This window comes from Notothenia rossii (genome assembly GCF_949606895.1).
Source record: "Notothenia rossii genome assembly, chromosome: 10".
NCBI lineage: Eukaryota > Metazoa > Chordata > Actinopteri > Perciformes > Nototheniidae > Notothenia > Notothenia rossii.
Genome location: NC_136908.1, coordinates 21,176,538 through 21,195,886, shown reverse-complemented (window position 1 = coordinate 21,195,886; position 19,349 = coordinate 21,176,538). Strand labels below are relative to the sequence as shown.

General features: G+C 38.8%; 1 protein-coding gene across 1 annotated transcript; it reads right to left on the bottom strand.

The window, feature by feature from the left end:
* Nucleotides 1-929: 929 nt before the first annotated feature.
* Nucleotides 930-18,116, bottom strand: LOC307023278 (four and a half LIM domains protein 3-like). The gene is made up of 6 exons (XM_079656465.1): nt 17,980-18,116; nt 7,468-7,639; nt 5,527-5,701; nt 4,444-4,613; nt 3,812-3,998; nt 930-1,768 (listed from the first exon to the last, which is right to left on the bottom strand). Exons 2-6 carry the CDS (start codon nt 7,621-7,623, stop codon nt 1,617-1,619), a joined length of 840 nt encoding a protein of 279 aa, XP_079512591.1. The 5' UTR covers nt 7,624-7,639; nt 17,980-18,116; the 3' UTR covers nt 930-1,616.
* Between the last annotated feature and the right edge of the window lie 1,233 nt (nt 18,117-19,349).

Sequence of the window (19,349 nt, the reverse complement as noted above, 5' to 3'; positions counted from 1 at the left end):
TGTTAAGTTTTACTAGAGTTGTGGAGATTTCAGGACTTTCTAAATTCTGTCAAAGTAAAAACGTTAAGGTAACAAATATTGTTTATATAAGAATTGCTGCTTCCCTTTAGAATGTTCTTTTATTAAAATATTTTCTGGACACAAAACAAGGTATTTCAGTTAGCATTAGAAGGAGATGTAACATCGGCTGAAATAACTTTTATGGAAACGTTTCAGTTTGCCTTCACTACATCATCTTGGTTTTCTGCTCCCTCCTCTTGACATGGACACTAGCCTTACACAGACTCCATATAAACACAATCAGAGCAGATCAGAACAGAGGTTCTGAACTGTAAATATTTATGTAGATTATGTAAGTAATACTAAGGGAAAGTCTGCATGGGACTACTCATATAAAGCCATTTTTGGTTAACGGGGGAATGATCTTCTTAAAGAGGCCCTGTTATGCTTTTTGGAGTTGGAGTTTTCCCTTTCCTGTAGTGCGTTGTAGGTTTTTGTGCTTGTAAATGGCTTTGAAAGGCTAAAATCCCAAAGTTCCATCCAAAGGGGGTTTCCCACACACCCACGCTGCCTGAAACGGCTGTATTGGACTCCTTTGTTTACTACTGTAACATGATGACATGACTATGTAACACTCGCACTTCTATTGGCTAGTGCTCCTACACATTGAGTGTGATGGCCAAGAGGCGGGACACAAGTGGTTGACACAAGTGACACAAGTGGTTGACCAATAGTCACCAACTTCCTGATTTTTCTTAAATGTAATAAATGTGAAGAATGTGAAGACATGTTATAACAGCAAAAATAAATATGTTGTGTTAGGTCCTCGATACAAATCAAAAGAGACTTCTGACTACTGGCTTTTAACTCTGTAGTGTACAAATCCTACACAAGAGACATTTTAATTTAACAGAAGGCTATTTGTTCAATTTTATGTAATTTCTGAGTTTATTGTAAAAACAAGAAGCACACTGTTTGCAGGAGGAAGTCAATGTTTAAGGCAACATTATTGTGCATGTACATGTTGATATAGACAGTTAGCCATTTGTTAGTTAATATCTTCAACACACTTTGTTTTTTACATTTATTATTATTTCATGTACGCCATTAGAAAATGTTGTAAGCTGAAAAGAATACAAAATATATACGTTTCCTTCTAACAGATCATTTTCAACAAATACGTTTACATACAGCACATAGAGAAGAGCAAGGGCTGTTATATATATGTAATATTCTTTAAAAGGTAGAAATACAAGCATACGTCCTAGCACTTACATTTTGGTTTTGTCTAGCAGTGATGAAGAAAATAGTTAAAATAAAAACAGTTTAATTTAAAGTTATACATATACGTTTCTTATATGTTATATTTCATGTGTGAAAAATATAAAATTATGGGAAAAAAAGTCATACACATATATTGCAGGACATTTCGGCAGAATTTATACAAACATATCAATGTGCTAAAGGCTGTCATGAGTTGTTAATACTGAGCTTTGTATCAGCTTTACACTGTGAGTGAATTAGGAATATTGCAGTGTTCATGTGCACGGCCGAGGTTTATACGTTTTGCTGCTCCTCTCGGCCGTGGTTGATGTCTGTTGCAGGTGTGGTGTCGGTCAGTCATCGTTGTTGCAGTCTGTACACAGAATCTGGTCGCGGTCCGGGAAGAAGCCGGAGCCCACCAGCGACACAGAGCAGCGATAACACTTGAAGCACGGCTGGTGCCACTGCCGCTCCTCAAAAGAAACGTACTTCCCATCTCCAAACCCTGAGAGACACAAATACACCACATGAGCAACTAATGAAGGAATGTTTGACTGGGGGTGGAACCTTTAATAACAGCCTTGCACCATGGCGGAAATACCAAAACTGAATTCAAGATAACATCAGAAGTTGTCAAATACAATAAGAAAGGCGCTTGCCAGTTCTGGCAACCTGCTCGTCTTCATAGCTGTGGTCAAAATATCGATTTAAAGTTTCTCTTAAAGGTCCCATGTCATGCTTTTCTGGTTATTACCCGTCCCCTTGTGTGTTATGAAGGTTTTTATGCATGTAAACAGTCTGCAGAGTCAAAAACCCTCAAAGTACACCCTGTAGCGAGTAAAACTCTAACACAGAAAAGACCTGTCTATGCTGCCTCAGAACGCCTCGTTGGAGATTTCTCTTTTTCCATTTGTTTCTTCCTGGAACCGCATGACGTCATGCGGTTCCAGGAACCAAAATGGACCAATCCGCGGAGCTCCTCACACACCAGGACCTTTAGCGTACATTTTCAACTAACAGGGAGTCCCATTGACTTGCATAGAGCTCCCTGGTTGGTAATAGACGAGTTGGGATCGCGGAGAAATAATCTCCGCAGACCCATTCTCACAGCGTTATAAACCTTTTTCTTACTCAATATCAAGCCCCACTTATTGTTTTTACTTCGGCTGTGAGTGTCTGTGTGTGCTCAGGATGAGTTTCGCGCTGTCCCGCTGTATCGCCGACCCGGAAACCACACCAGTAAGCCAGCTCAATGAGCAGCGAGCCTCGCCACGTCCCGACCAATCAGAGCACACTGGGCTCACAGGGAGGGGGGGGGGGGGGCAGGAGCTCCAACAAGCCGTTCAGGACAGAGAGTGAATAGACATACTATACAGAGATGCTGTATGAGAAACCAATGTGAGTTTGGAAAATTGCACAGTATAAATCTACTTTAGTATACCTCAGAAATGGAATTATGATCAGTAGAAATGGCCATGACATGGGACCTTTAAAGCCATCATGTGACGAGTTTGTATGTGATTTACGTTTTATTTTAAATGGGAAAATTAGACAATCCTGTCAGAACTGGCTCATTATGTGCTTTTATTCAAGGATACTATACAAAGCTTCTTTTGAGCCTTATAGCTAGTTTCAGCTCATTATTCAGCCATCTGGCCCGCAACTTTACTGTTTTGGTTGACTCTCGTAGCTCTCATAGTGTTGTTTTTAACCGCATAATGCAGCTGTTTTCGGATAAAGAACTTCTTAAAATCCACTGTATGCTGCTACCTGTTCATCACCGAACAGCAGACTGATGCAGTTAGCAACTAGCTGGTGAACATTGAGGAGCATTTAGCAGCTGAAGAGACAGATATTTCAATTGGGAGCTGGTGGAGACCAAAACTGAGATAAAAGAGAATCAATTTTGGACTCCAACATGAAGGAAAAATCACTTACTGCATGTTTAAACCTATGAATCAAGTCAAGGTTTTCGCTACTATTTAGGATTAGAATTTGTTCTGAAATATCTATTCAATGTATTTATATTATGTATTTAGCGGAAGGGTCTAGCATTTCGAGTGGGATTCAAATTGTCGTCATACACATGAAAGACTCACGGGAAATATGTTATCAAAACTTATCAAAGCTTTACTGCTCCATCTTCTAATGAAGGGTCAAAACATTAGTAACTAACTGCTAATACCTTATCATTTATACTGCTGCCTTTTCACAATAAAAGCTGGCCAAACACAAAACAGCATTGATTTTATTGTTTTTTTTCTATTGTTGTGTTAGAAAACACAAAAAGAGGATGAATGCAGATATGCAAACCGCAGAGAAAGTATTAGAGCCAAGTTTAACCCTGACACACCTTAACGCAAAAATGTGCCGTATGTCTCCACACCTGTTTGTTGAGGACAATTCATTTGACATTTTGTTGATAGTAGATAGTCGAGACAGACAGGAATCAAAGGGAGAATAAAGATAGGAGTTGACAAACAACCCCAGACAGACTTGAACCAGGGATACACCTGAATTGTTTTGAGGTCCTGTATTCTCCACTGACCTGTGATGGCCGTGTTGCAGCCGGCACACTTTTTGGCATACAGGCTGCTGAAACACTTGACACAGTACGGACTCTCCCCCTGCGAGGTGAAGGGTTGGCCAGCCAGCGGAGCTTTGCAGCCCGTGCAGAGAAAACACTCTTTGTGCCACACCTCGTCCTTGTAGGTCACCCCTCCTTTAGTCAGAGCCTGCAGGACACAGAAGGAGTCCAATGGGAGAATTTAAGAAACTTATTTTCAGTGACACATTGTTTTTCTACACAAATGGAGATTTCCACCCCAGGTTTTTACTGACACTTGTATGGTGAAAAAAAGACTTAATTTTATTAAAATAAATGTTATCAGTCAAAAAAGAATTGTGTATATAAAAACCATTTTGATAATTGATTTATCTTTTAAGTCCTTTTAGAAGCATAATTCTCAAACTGCTTCTCAGTAGATGAAATTTGCAGCTGTTCTGTATTTTATAGCTTTGTAAATTAAGTATCTTTAATTTTGGGCTTATGGTCTAAATAACGAATCATTGGAAGTTTTCCTCTCGGTTTCTGGGAAACACACATTGGTGGATTTGATCATATATACTGTATGAATCATTGGAAATGTTCTGTACAGATCGATCAGAATCCTGTTTCACCTTCTTGCAGTGGTTGCACTGAGGAGCCACCCTGCCCTCGTAGCACGGCACACAGTAGTAGTTGTTGTCGTCTGGGATGAAGGCCTCGGCACCAATCGGCTTCTCGCAGCCGTGACACACAAAACAGTCCTCGTGCCACGTGGAGCCGCCGTACTCCAACAGCTTCGAACCTGTCAGTGGAAAAGAAAAAAGGAGCAGATGAGAATGAACATTTACATTTTTGTAAAAGTGTGCTGAAATACTCCCTGACATTTGCATCCTTTGTGTGTGACTTGGGCATTCCTTTGATCTCTGATTATGTGCTGTAAATCATTATAAGCTGGAATGAAATCTGATAGCATTTGTCACAATGAGAGAACCAGAAGTGATGATTCAGTGTGACGGCTCAACCTGTTCTTACACAGCCCTCCTGCACCATACAATTACCTCAGATTATCTTGAATCAAAACAATCTGACAAGCTGCAACAAAGCAATGCTCTCAAACTGGCCTCCTATTTATTTTCCAGTTTTAACCATTTCATAAGTGGCTGTTTTCTTTGCTTTGAAACACATGCTTCACTGAAGAGGTTTATAGAAGTAAGGAGCCAGTCATGCCTCTGAGTTTCATTTAATCACGGGGCTTGTTACAACCTTTTGGGACCTGAAGTGCAACCCAAAGGAATGACAGTGGGATAAGCTTTTAGGAAAACGGAGCTGCATTTAAAGGCATTCCAGGCTGAGCAGAAACTAAAGGAAATCACTGCTGAGTTCAGAGAATAACTGGTGAGTTTTAATATCCCACACTACCCACAGGCCCCTGGTAATTTTCAGTCATCCGACACCACTGCTGTACTGATGTCGTCACAGCGGCCAGAGCTGAAAAAAACCCTGCCTGGGGATATTTTCAGCAGAGCAAGGAAGCAATCATCCTGTCACATATTTAGCTGTCACACCCTGGATAACAACAAAGGAATTTGCCCTTTTATCCCCGCACAGACAGGGTGTGAACTTTTTCGACTATTTGAGTAATTACTTAAGGATGTGTCCCCGTGGAGGTTTTTTAACTTGGTGTTGGAGGAATGAAGAGTCTCTATTGTCGTTACCTGGCATGACTGTCTTGTCGCAGGACACACACTTGGAGGAGAACTCGCTGCAGTAGCAGTTGCTGCACACCAGCGCGGCCTCCTGGCTCGTGAAGGGCTCGTCTGCCAGAGAGCGGTCACAGCGGAAACAGCGGAAACAGTGAGAGTGGTAATGTCTGTCCTCATAGAAGAGCTCCTGGAAGAAGAGGGAAGTGAAACTGAGCAACCTGTAAAACCAGTCAGGTTAAAAATGGCCCCATAATAAAAAAATGCTAAAGGATTTGAATTAAATCAGTTTTTTGCCCAATTATGTAAGGGACAGTTCATTTTAAAAATGCCTTACAGTTGAAACCTTGTTTACCAAACCAAAAAATCCACGGTAAAAAAATGAAATTATAAAACTACATGATATGTGATTAGAATGGAGGTCACAAAAGGAATCATACACATTCAGCAGACTGGATAAAACAAAGAAGAATCACAAGATGATATCAATCAAAACAGAAGTTTAAAAAAGAAATAATAGTTAATCTAATTAATTGGTTTGGATTGTCATGTAATGTAAAGAAGTCTTTAAAGTAAAATTAAAGCAGCTCCAGAGCAAAACTAGGAATATTGAGAAAGACTACACTGTAGGTAGCTTTTAAAATAAGACGTAGCAAGTGTTTTTTTATTCTAATTAATACAAGTTGTAATCTGAAGAAGTAAAATGCTTGCTTGAAAAGCATTTTAAATGCTCAATCAAATACTCCTTTGCTATACACACAAAAAAGTTTGCTAAACAATCTCTTCATCCATCTCGTAGGACATGGTAGTGAAGTCAGATATTGAGAGACGGATTATTGTGTTGTTGGTTTTGGTCTTCTTATGGCTGATAACACAACATATATAAATGAATCCTTTCACTGTCAAAATATGAGAAATCAGACATTTAACCTTAAACTCTAGGTTGATACAAAAATTATTTCTATTTTATGGTTCCTCACACCTTGATTCATTGTTTGCTGCATAGAGGTCAGGGATCACGGTCAACAACAGGACTAAGTTACTTGTGTTTTGGATGTTTTTGGATGTTTGCCCAAATTAGTTCAACCCTAAAGATTATTTATTTCCACGACACCCTGCTGTGAACAGTAGAGTATGAGAAAAAGCATTGGAGAAGTTTTTTTGTGCATTCCCTATTCTTCATTGTCAGTTATACTCAGAATAATACTGTTTTCTTTTTTTAATCCAACAGCTGCATGTGTTCCAGTTCATCTACAGTTCAGACGAGCTCTGTGATGAATGGCTCAACTGAACGGTGGGTGAAAAACTTATTTTTGAGGCGTGGAGTTTCACAGTAACAGAAACAACTAAAGCAGGAGGGCGACGGATGGTGAAGGATGAATGTTGTTGTGTCTTGTGTTTAGGAGAGACGGCCAAAGAAAGCAGAAGTTGAATTTACTGCCGGTCCCTCACAGGGAGCACATAATTCACAGCACACTGATGGCCTCGTGCAGGCTGTGGGTGTTTCCTACAAGACAGTGTTTCTCATTTTCACTAACTAAGGCTTTTCACAATCTCAAAACAGATTACGGATAATTTAATGTTCTGGAAGTAGAGATATGTTTTCCCGGAACTTCCAGTAGTTAGAACATTCATCATAATGCAATCAGATATCAGTGTACTCAGATGATTAACCTCTGTACTAGATTGAACAATACAATGTAAAAAAAAAAACCTAGGGCTCTGGGGAAACTGTGATTGTCATTTTTAACTGTTTTTAAATGTTTAATAAATCTAATAATTAACAGATCATTAAGAAAATGACCATTAGATTTATCATAAAGGAAAAACCAAATTGTTCATAGATTGCATTCAAGTCTTAATGTAAGCTAAGTAGAAGTATAAGAAAAGGAAGTAAGTGAGTAAGAGCCATTGAGTAAATGTACATAGTTACTTTCCGTTAGCATTAGAGCTTACCTTGGCATTATGTCCGATGACTTCTTTACACTCCTGGCAGGTTTTGGCATACAGGCGGTCGTAGCAGGGGATGCAGTGGGGCTTCTCCTCCACCTGGATGTATTTTCGCCCGCACAGGGACTCGTTGCATGTTTTGCAGTCGAAACGGTCGCTCATGATGTCTTTCTTCTGTCTGAGACAATGCACAGACACAGTTTAGTATTTCATATCAGCAAGAAGACAGCGCAGGAAGGAGGAGGAGAAGGGAGATGAGTAAAACAGAGAGAAAGCAGGGAGAAGGGAGGCAGACAGTTTTTGGATATACAGCTGGGAAGTAAGACCAACAGGAGAGACAGAAATGGGAGTAAAAGAACAAACCTTTTAAAGAGCTACAAAGTGCTCAAAGACACTTTTTACACAACTTAAAGAGATACTAGAATGTTTAGCACGCTTAAATGCACCCACTATTTATTTTGGAAATGAACTGGAGGGGATCAAGCATTGAACCCTGTGGGACACCTCGACCTGGGCAGACTATGAGACAATGAGGCCCTGGGCACAGACATGCAAAAGTCCCCACTTCTTCTCCTAAATATACAAGGGCACACATACTTTGGAATTCTTTAGCCTGCTTTTGCTATTGCTTGTAACTCTCTGTAGTCATCTCTCTGTGGGGTTGTGTCTTTTTGTGGTTGTTTAGTGTCCTTTTTTATTTGTTTTGTTCCTATAATGTTGTTTTTTTGTCAGTGGTTGCTTTGCCACTTTTTGCATTAGTTTGTAGGCATTTTGAGACTCTGGATAGTTGTTTTGTGTCACTTTGTTGATGTTTTGCCCTGTTTAAAAGCTCCAATGAGTTTCTTTGTGGTCTCTTAGTGTCTATTTGAAGATGTTTTGTATTTATTTGTTTTGGTCTGGTGTCTTCTGTCTCCTTGAGGGACATATTGAAGGTAAATGCCATGGGGGTATGTGCCTGGCAACCTCAGCACAACAATTTCCCTTTGGTTAAATAAAGTTCCTATCTTGTCTTGAAGTAAAGGTGTGGTCGATGGTGTTCAAAGCAACAGAGGGGTTGCAGAGGTTAAACATTTTCAAATGACCAGAGTCTAAGAGGAGGAGGTTGTTGGAGACTTTCTAATAAGTGTTGAATCTCATTTAGATTAACATTTAACTTGTACGATACCCTACCAAAAGACATTATACTGCAATTACAGTTAAACATTGCAAGCAGAGAAAGGCTGAACGAACCATCTAACACAGAGTAAATGTATTGTAAATCAGTAATGTAATTATATAACTGCTTCTCCAGTTTGATCACTACCCACTAACAAGTCAAAGTTAATAATGTCTGCTTCTCCCTCCCCCCCACTCTTGAACGAAACCCCCTGTGGTGGTTTGGCGTTGAGAAAGAGAAAACGAACAATATTAATTGTTAGGAGCTGAACTGAAACAGCCTTCTCTATTTCAAAGGCTCTCTCGAGGGCTTTTTCATCTTTTTTGGCCTGTGTTTAATGGGCTCCTTTGTCTAGTTTATACTTTTCTAGTTCAACCAAATTCAGAACTTTCTCTTGTGTTCTGTAACAAAATACCATGCTTGTAATGCTGTTAGGATGTTTCATTGCTGCGACTTAGTAATTACTCTGATCCAGACAATATACTGTGTATTCTATGACAGCTGTGAACATTTCATATCACTTTCACACAACATAGTACTCTAAATATTGTACTTCTTTATTGAATAAAAAAAAGACTGTCTTAAGAGAATACCGGTTATATTCTTCACTAGTGCAACATTCTGCAGGGTACTTTTAATTTACTCCAAAAGCCCAACTTTGTTAAATATTTAATTGGACCTCAGTTGCTCATAAAATATTTGAATAGGAGTAAATTACATACTAAATCCCATTTGCCTCATTATGGAGCTTTTTATGACAGCTCTTGATGCTTTCCTGGGTTTATGAGACTAAACACATTCCCAATAAATAAAGATGATTGATCTCCGAAAATTACCTCAATTTAACTCCAAGCAGATCAAAAGACGGGGAGAAACAGGGTAAGATGGAAAATAAAGTCTATAATATATGATAGGATAATGAAAATAATCATAATACAGTCATTGTAATGCTTTAAAAAAAAAAAAAAAAACCTTAATGACAAGTTTCGATTCACAGCTTAAATACATTGAGTCTCTAAGCATCAGTTTAAGGCGCCCTTTTTGAATAAATCATTGAATCCAGAGCTTGTTGAGCAGAGGAAGGACAGGTGGAAATATGTCTGGGAACACTGACAGTAACATAATCACACCATTATGACTGCACACAGTGAGGCATTAGCAGGGTATGTGACCCCATGTTCTGCAGCAGCGAAGGGAAATGAGCGAGGAAATGAAGTGTGGGAGGTTAAAATACCCTCCTGTGGAACAGTTAAGACAGGCCAGACATGACTCAGAGAGATATATACAGTGTGGATGAAGATTATGGATAAGGTCTCTAAGTTTGGGTATATGTTCATGGTCCGGACCATTATGTCTGGAACATTCACAAAGGCAGACACTTGAATATATTTTACTTGGAAACAGTAATTGTTTATAATTTCTCCCCCTATTTTAGTCACAGCATGGCTTTGACATGTTTTTATAATGTCAGAAAAGAGAAGGTGGGTTCAACAATGTACAGCAGAGAAGCCGTGTGGCTTTGAAAAATCCCTGAAGGGATTGAGGAATGAGCCGATAGCCCCCCCCCTCCCATCCTAGCTCCCTCTGGAAGACGTCAGCGAAACGATGAGAGGACCCAGACCACAGTGTAACCCAATGACGACCACTCTTTTACACAAAAATACACATTTTATAGTGCTGCTACGAAGCTGGTAAGAATTAAAGGTCACTCGTTTTCCAGATCTAGCCATTAATCGTTACTGCGCCTCATGATAGCTAACCAGAGGTGGAAAGTAACTAATTAAATGTACTCAAGTACTGGACTTGTTTCAAATGTTGAGGTTCGGGTTTGACTGTTTGTCTCATTAAACAAAAAGTGTGAAAGTTTCACTTTAAGTAATCTTGACACCATTTCTTAATATTTTGGGTATTCATACAAACCAAACTGATCAATTATTGAGGTAAAAAATCCTCCTATTAATCCATAATGAAAATAATTGTTGGTTAAAAGTTCAACATGAGCTCCACCTTGACCTACGACAACAGTAAAATGCAGCTCTTACATTCATTAATAGGTAATAATAATCTAAAGGAATAATTGGTAAAACAGTCACAGGGGTAACATTTTCAATGTACATTTTGATATTAGCACGTTTCCTCAAGGATCTAAATTCTCCATGCACCACTGACATTAACCTCCAAGTATTTGCATGTGGTCTGCTTAGGAGTCACCATGAAAGTGCAGTTTACATTCCTCATGTCTGTCGGCTATCAAACATTTTGTTTCTAATAACCAATGATGCAGCATTTTCGGATAAACATAAAAAGATAAACATGGCCTGCTCTCGCTCATGTCCTACAGTCGATGCCAGAATCAGAAACATAGACTTTTTCTCTCATTGCGATGTTAGCACGACACAGAGGACATCCCTCCTGCATCCCTCCTCTCTGCAGATAACAACGCTGCTTCCTCTTGCAGGGCATCAAGCTGGGTCAACAAAACAAATTGGACCAAACCAAATTGAGAGAAAACCCCACATCCTCTGTCTGTTTTCTGTCCGATTGCTGTCTGGGTGAGGAAATCAGTCCAACTTCCCTCCTAAATTGTCTAAAGAGGTTCAGGCTTCTATTCTCGTCCGTCCATGTCTACATTGAATGCAGTGATAGAACAATGGCTTCCCTTCCGGACATAGTCTTCCCAGTTCTGAGCTTGATGTTTCTCTTCCTGAGCCACAACATCTGCGAACACATTTGTGGTTTTCAGCTGGGTTTTTTTGTCATCAAATTCTCCTTTAGCCGTCCGATAGAAATAACAGCATCTCTTAACAACCCATTACTGTTGAAACAAGTATGTTATGGTTCCTATAGGACAGTCCAATATAACTTTATAGTCAGCTATAAAAAAAGGCAAATATGGTAAGAATCACACTGTAGGAACATTTGGGTGAGAAAGTGAGCATTTATCATGATGCAGCGTTAGCTTGGCATGAAGACTGAAAGCTCTTTACAAATCCCCAAAATGCCCATTAAAACGGACTTTTAAAAATATTTCTGTTTAGTCCAATACACAAACAGACATGTTTTTCTACATTTCTGTCCATTAAGGGATTAAAGTTGTTATTGTGTGAGTTTGGTGTTTACCAAGGTTTAGTCTGGATTGACCAAAGTCACACAATAACACAAACAAATGACTATTATTTTATTTTATTTATTTTATTTAACCTTTATTTAACCAGGATAGGTCTCATTGAGATTAAAAATCTCTTTTTCAAGAGAGTCCTGGCCCAAGAATGGTAACAGCACAGTTTCAGACAGTTTTACAGTTACAAACAATTAAAAAACACACACAATCACAACACAGTCATACACCAAGTTTAGCCAAAGCATTTACAGACACAGCGGCCTGCTTCGAGGTCAGTTAAAGTAGCTTTGAGTGTTTCTAATGAGACCAGCTCTCTGAGTTTCAGCTCAGTTTGAAGCAGGTTCCAAGCGATTATCTCAGGTGTTATGCGAGGAAAATACATTTTTCAATTAAGTCTGGTGGCTTAGATACCGGTTTCAGTTCCCCATCAGAAATTACTCTATACTGCAAGGTAAAGTAATGAAAACATACACTCAAACTGATATAGATTTGTTTTTGCTATGGCCTTTTTCAATAGGTTTTGTTGACTTCTCTGTCCACAGCAGTTCATTTCTTTGCTTTTATGGATGAGTGCCAACCATCATCTACTGCAGGTTAAAGACTATGGACAAGAACCTCATATAACCCGCCCTCAAACGATCCAAACTATCCCTTTAAGGTCATAATTGACATCAAATGAACATCTGCTAAGAGTCTGCTTATCTTCACACCCTCCAGACTGTGTGACATTAATAGTCTGACACAGTGACTCACATGCAGACAGCTCTTTGTTAAGGAGGTTTTCACTTTGCTCTACAGGTGTCCTCTTGAATCACACCCAAGAATACTTGTCGCCTCTGTTCTCCTTCTCAACACGGGACATTAAAGTAAACACTCCATCCTACCTAAGTACTCGCTCTTTAGTTGCACGGCAGCTGAAACTATTTAAGCCCACAATTCACCTTGATGAGTGGACATGTTGAATTCTCCTCCTGATACACTGTCTGTCCCGCTGAGAGATTTATAAGAGTGTCTTTGGCTCTGAGCGCTTTGTAGTGGTAGCCAAATGGCAACTGTCTCCCAGGCCTCCTGTCTCATGTCCCTTCATGGCTCGCTGCTGTTGTTTCACTCCTCTACAACCCGGACACTTTCTTACGACCGGAGCCAGAAAACACTGCTGTTCCTGGTGCTGGGTGTTAGTGTTTATTTTTCCCTGGAGGAATTTGGACTTCATGTCTGAGGTTTACAAACCAGATTATTCCGTGTCACGTGTAATAAAATCCAGTAGAACAAAAAATGAAGGTAAGCCACAAAACACGAATTCACGCGCTATAAAGCAGGTTCAATGCCTTTTTTGGAGAAATATTTTTTTTCCTGTACAGCCTCCTGTCCTTTTTAAATGTATTATTTAAGTAACAATCATAGTTTTCTCATTTTAATATTGCAGCAAGAAAAGTTATGAGACTTTCTGGTCAGTTTAAACAGGAAGGTGGCTTATAAAGTGTGTTGCTATAGTGGCATGGCTCTGGAAATGCCAGTGAAACTTTGATCTTCTGAAATACATCATCAACAATTTTATGTATTATCATGTCATTTTGTATAGACATTAACGGTCCCAACACAACGTATACTAATGAGTTTGGTGATTCTCATACTGTTATTCCAATGCCCAACATGAGAAAGAGAACGTGGCTTTGAGTGAAATATCTTTCTGTAATACCACTCAGAAGCTGAAGGATTTCTTATTATGTAAAGCCTTACGGGGCTTCTAGCGTGACAGTAGACTTAGTTTTGCTTTTTTAATGCTTTAACTAACAATCATTGCTTTTCACCCATTAAATAACCCACACTGAGCATTCAGTAAAAAACAGGAAAGCGTGTAACAAAGTTGCCTTTTAATTACCACCTCACTTTCACTGTTTATTCCCTTCTGAAATGGATTAGGGTACTTTAACGGCCTCTGGAGCTCAGAACAGTCCTCACATTGTGCGACTCCCAGGGTTGCATAACCTGGATTTGGGGAGGTGAATGAGAATATTGACAGTCGCACAATACTGTATGGAAAACGGCAACAACAGTTGAGCCCTGCAGCGTTGGAGGGAAAGTGACACCCTCACGGTTGCAGCTATAAACTGCTACAGAAAAAAAAGAAAAAAAACACAGACTGGTCTCTGTGGCTGTCAGATGACTGCGCTCCCTTTCATCACCAGAACAAAGACGCTCAATGTGGTGCGGTTCCTACAGATCACAAAGCTAATTTCCGCTGCACGCACGCAAATCAACAAGAAAACACATTGAACATCTTGATGCCTCTGATTACAGATCTCATCAGGAAGGATTGCTTGTTGTAAACAATGACGTACTCTGAGATGCTGCGTCGGCAGATGTGCAACATTATTTTGGTTCCTGCTACATGAAAAAGTGCCTCCTTATAAGGGCAAGTTAAGATTCAACTGTTTACCAATGCTTCATTTTATCATGATCATATCACCAAGTATCTGTTCAGAAAACTTATTACACACCTGTCATATTAAGACAATGACATAGCGAAAAAATTGCTTTTAAAAATAGGGTTTTATAAAACTTCATGCAAATCACATGTTCTTTTTCAGCTTCACACGCATACAAATCAACAAAAAGACCATTGTTGTCTCGAATAAAAATCTCCTCAGGCTGAATTCTTCTTAAACACTGAGATTGTGAGATCAGCAAACTCTTAGCTTCATTAGATGTAAATTAATGTCATATTTTTAAAGGAATATGTTCTCACACTTTAACTATAATCTGGTATGTTTTATCAGATACTAATGGCACATAATGTGTAACATTAAGCCTATGAAATGATGGGATAAAGCACCTTTAATATATACATTTGTCACACAGTATAAATGAGTACGTGCAATATCCAGTTAATGCATAAACAGGTTGAAAGGTTCAACAGGTTTAAAGAGGTGTCTGGTGTTTTATGAGTCTCCTGCTGGCTGTTTGTTTATCCTGTGACACAATGTGGGCAGCAGCTGCAGCTTCACCTCTTTGCTGTCCCCAGAACTCACAAACACATCTCAGTCAGACAACAAGTAAACAAGTCACCACCGTGCAAATCACACAATGACCTGATGCTGATTCCTATGGGATGGGGATGCTAGTTGACTACTGAGAGGCAACAATGGGGGGGGGAAATGTAGCTTATGTAACTTTTCTCAGATTTCTAATTAAATACTACATAGTTTAAGTTCCTCCAACCCTCGAAAATGCTTTATGTAATGGCTCTATAAAGGTTTTCTTGGAAAGACATTTTTAAAATGGGGCGAACTTAAGCTAAATATGAATGTCCTTTAGAGAAAATCACCATCTAAGGTCACCTAAACATTCATTTATTGTTCAATCTTTCTTTTTCATTGTTGTTTTCGAATGGAAAAGCATTACAAATCTTACAGTTTCATTTGGTTGCTAGCAACTGAGCTTTGTGCAACACGTCAAACCCGATCTGAAGAATAATACTTATTTTCGTCTTTAAATCTGAAGGAAAAGCTAGAAAACATGCAGAAAGATTTGTTTGGTTTCCGGATTCAAGAGGAAATGTTCTCATTCAACCTGTCAAGGAAGTGTTCCTGAACTGAACACTCTTCCATTTTCCCCGTTTATTCACACCAAACTACTTCATTCTCTTCAGGATTTCTATGGGAATGACATAGAAATAACAGATAAGGTTTGAGAAGTTAACATGATTTTATGGACGATTTGGGAATCAATTGGTCAAACTTCAACCCGACGCTGGTGCTAGAAGGAAAGTCCAGGATCACAAGGGTTCATCCTCTGGGGGACATGTATGTGTGTATAATGTTTCCCATCAATGGAACCAATACTTGTTGAGATATGTCAGCCTGGTCCAAAGTGGTGGACCTACTAAACTGACATTATCATCCAGAGCTGAGTATAAACGTGTCTAAAAATACATGTGAAACGTCTGAATCTTTCTACGGATGACGACAGAGCAAAAGTAGAAATAAAGATTAAAAAGATTTTAATCAAGTGCGTCCGCAGAGTCTCTTAAAATTAGGTTCCTTCATTGAAGTTACTTTGGCAGCGTAGTTGTTGCCCTTGGATTTTACCCACAGGCGAACATTGACCTATGCAAATAAACAGTCGGCCTGATCTTAAAATACTGACATCTATCTTCCAAAACAAACACACAAGTCAACATATTTTCCCATCGACTGCCAGCTGGCATTGGATGGTTAAAGTTCTGGGTGTTAATGGTAACAGACCTTTGTTTTCTGAGAGAATGGCCGGCTGCCTCTGTTTCATGTCTGCTGCTCAAGGCTTTATTTGAGTACAGGAAGGTAGAGAGTCGGTTTTGATACATTGAGTAATTGTTATAAATATCAGCAAGAAAAAGCAAAAACTGCTGGGTTTCCCTCTAACGTAATCACCTCCATAGCTTCAGTGTCATTGGCTACGTTATGTTCTATTTCTTGGAAATATTTCAACTTACAAAGTCTATCAAATAGACCCCCTGAAACTGCAATCTTTCTATTTCAAACTTTTTATAGTTTCTTGAAACTGCATTGTTTTTTCAACTTTTCTCATGCTGTGCAGCAGAAATGGGAAATGATAAAGACATGAATATGTGAGTGAGACTGACTCATGATTTTATTTTACGACTGTCAGTCTCTTTGACAATCCAGAAATCCTCTCTGTTTTATTTCTGTCTGGCTCGTCTCCAGTGATTGTACACGGGCACAACCTTCTTCGCCCATGGCAAGAATCTCAGAGGAATGCGACTGTGGTCAAAACGTGGCAAACTCTTGTGGTTGAGAATAAGAAGTAAAAAAAAAGAAGCATTTTTTTCTTCCGCCCTCTGTTTTCTAAAAAAAGACAAGAGTATCTGGAGAGCTGCATTGTTTCAATGAATGTATTAATCTCACCCAAATGGATTACAACATGATGGCGGTGTGTATGGGGATGGCGTGCAGTGATGGAAACTATGAGCGGCCTAGGAGGAGGAGGGGGGATGGGGGGTAGCTGAGTCTCCAGAAGAAATGTGTAATCTGAAGGAAACATGACATCACTAACTCAACAAAGCTGAATGACTTGTTAATAAGCCTTCAAATAAATTCAATAAAATAATTGCATGATAAAAGCGTTCTCATATATTAAGCTTGTCGTCTTCCTCCAAGCCAATTCTAGGAACATTAAATGAAAAGGGATTGTTTCCTCAAAAGGTCTCCTTGTTCTTCTCCTCATAAATCCTACTTGAAAAAAACTGGACAGGGGGCCACAGCACTTATTCATAGTATCAGTTACTCACTTTGGACCCCGTTCAGGCCCCCAACCCCCCATAACATCCACTGTTTCCTCCCACTAAAGAAGGAACATCCTTTCTGGTCCATCCCGGGAGTGGGGGTCAAATATTTGACTTGGAAATATGCACTTTTCACTAAGTCACCCTTTATAATGCCTTTATCGCTGATACATATTTCACTATTAATGAGTCCAACTTGTGGGTTGCCAATTTCTCAAGAATCCCACTGGTTTTGGCAGGTGTTATACATTATAGTGATATAAACACATGTTTGAGATTCTCAGTTTTTAATTTGCAATCAAACCTGCAGTTGTACATGCTCTTAACTTTTCAATACATAGATTTTATTTAAATTATTTCTAAATCTGCAATGATTGGTCGATCTACAGAAAAACAAACGACCAACCCTTTGAAAACCGATTAAAATTCAACATTTGAAGCAATATTTTCAGAAAATGCAGTTTTAAGCCCCTCACACATGCAGAAACTTTCCTATTTTATCTGGGAAGGACGTTTTTCACAATTTCTGAAATTGTACAGACCAATTGATCAATCGATTAATCGAGAAACAAATCGGCAGATTAATTAATAAAGCGTAAGGTTATGCTCTGGATCACTTTAGTGAGAAAATAAGTGGTAGCATATTCTCTAACCAGGAAGTCTTAACAACCTGTTAGCCCACAGTTTTTTTTGCATGAATTGCATTTAGCTGATCTATAAAGATAAAGTTCATGAGTTATGACCAAAGCATTAATTTATAAACATCCATTTAGAAAGAGAGAGGTGCATAATGTATGTTAATCATATAAGTCTCAGTGTGTTTAACTGAACATAAAGAGGTGAAGTGAGCAAGTTAGTTCTTCAGTAATAAAATCACCACAACACGCTTTAAATTCACTTATCATCTACTGTTTCACTCACAAAGCCCCCCTCTAAATCCCCTGAGTGTGAGCGTACCTCTGTGTGCCCGGTGCTCTGGAGATGCTCTCAGGAGTCTCTGCAGGATAGTGTCTGCTCCTGGTGCTCTGCTGGATAAAATGACAGATAATTAAATCCTCCGAGAAACTCCTGCGCGCTGCGGGCTCTCCACTGACTGAAGCATCTGCTGCGTAAAAAGGAAACCATTCCCTAAACTCCGCCCCCCCCCCCCCCCCTCTCTCTCACCTTGTGGGAGTTCAACCTCAGAGAAGGTACACTTATTGTGTTTTCTTTGGATGTCATTGAATATTTTAAATACAGAGTAAAAATGTGGCTCCCAGCTGCTGACGTAAACCACGTTATTATCTCTAAATGGAAAAAAACCTTATAGTAACCTATGAGCTATTTATTGTGCTCTACAGCAGTTTGATCCCACATGAATTCAGTAAAAGTCATCTGAGGACTAAGTCCATCATCAATATATAAAATATTGCTTGCAAAATACTTTTTAAATAGTTTCCTTCACTTTTCTTACACTTAACTTTACCCCCTTGCATTTCTGCAGTTAGCAGTAGCATACACTTCATAAATGGTTTAATTTAAGTTTAACATAGTTCATATGAGACCATTCTTTTGTGTTTATTTGTGTATTTTTTTATCAAATAGCTTAACCTTATATGTATTATATACGTACAAATATAACACCGATGCTGCACTCATGATTACATCTTAATTCATACTGTGTTATAAATGACTGATTAAGTGTATACATGTTATGGCAATTATACTATCAATGCACATTAACGTGTTGATACAATTTTAATTATAAAGCTTTTTTACATGTTTTAAAGTATTTGATCTACTGTTTATACATGATAACAAATATCTATTTACTTTAATTTATTCATTTTAGACAAAAATGTTTTAGTTGAAAATAGAATTTTGACAAAAAACCCTTAACTAAAAGTCCCCTCACTGGATGTCTCACAGAACTTTTCTGGCTTTCTTCAGAGAGAGATGAAGTTGGTTAAGATGTTATGAGAGTGATGATCACAAACATAAATGCATATTAACTTTATAGATATACTCTATAAAATCAACTAACCTTTAATATGATGTGTATTAATGATACAGAATGTCTTAATGGCTTATGAAAGCCATTAAGACATTCTGGCTGAGAAGTTATAAAACCTTTTTGCCGTTTGGCTTAATTTCTCTGCACAGTTGGAGGATAGTGAAGAGTTACTTTAACCCTTCCATCATTTCTGTATTGTTTTTCACTCTCAAGTCTAAGCTTCTCGGCTTCATGAAATCTTCTGCGGTCAGGAGCAAACTGCAGGGACCTGGAAAAAAGAAGAAAAATCAAGATATCATTTTCCCTCTCATTGACCTTTATTTTCCACAGTGGT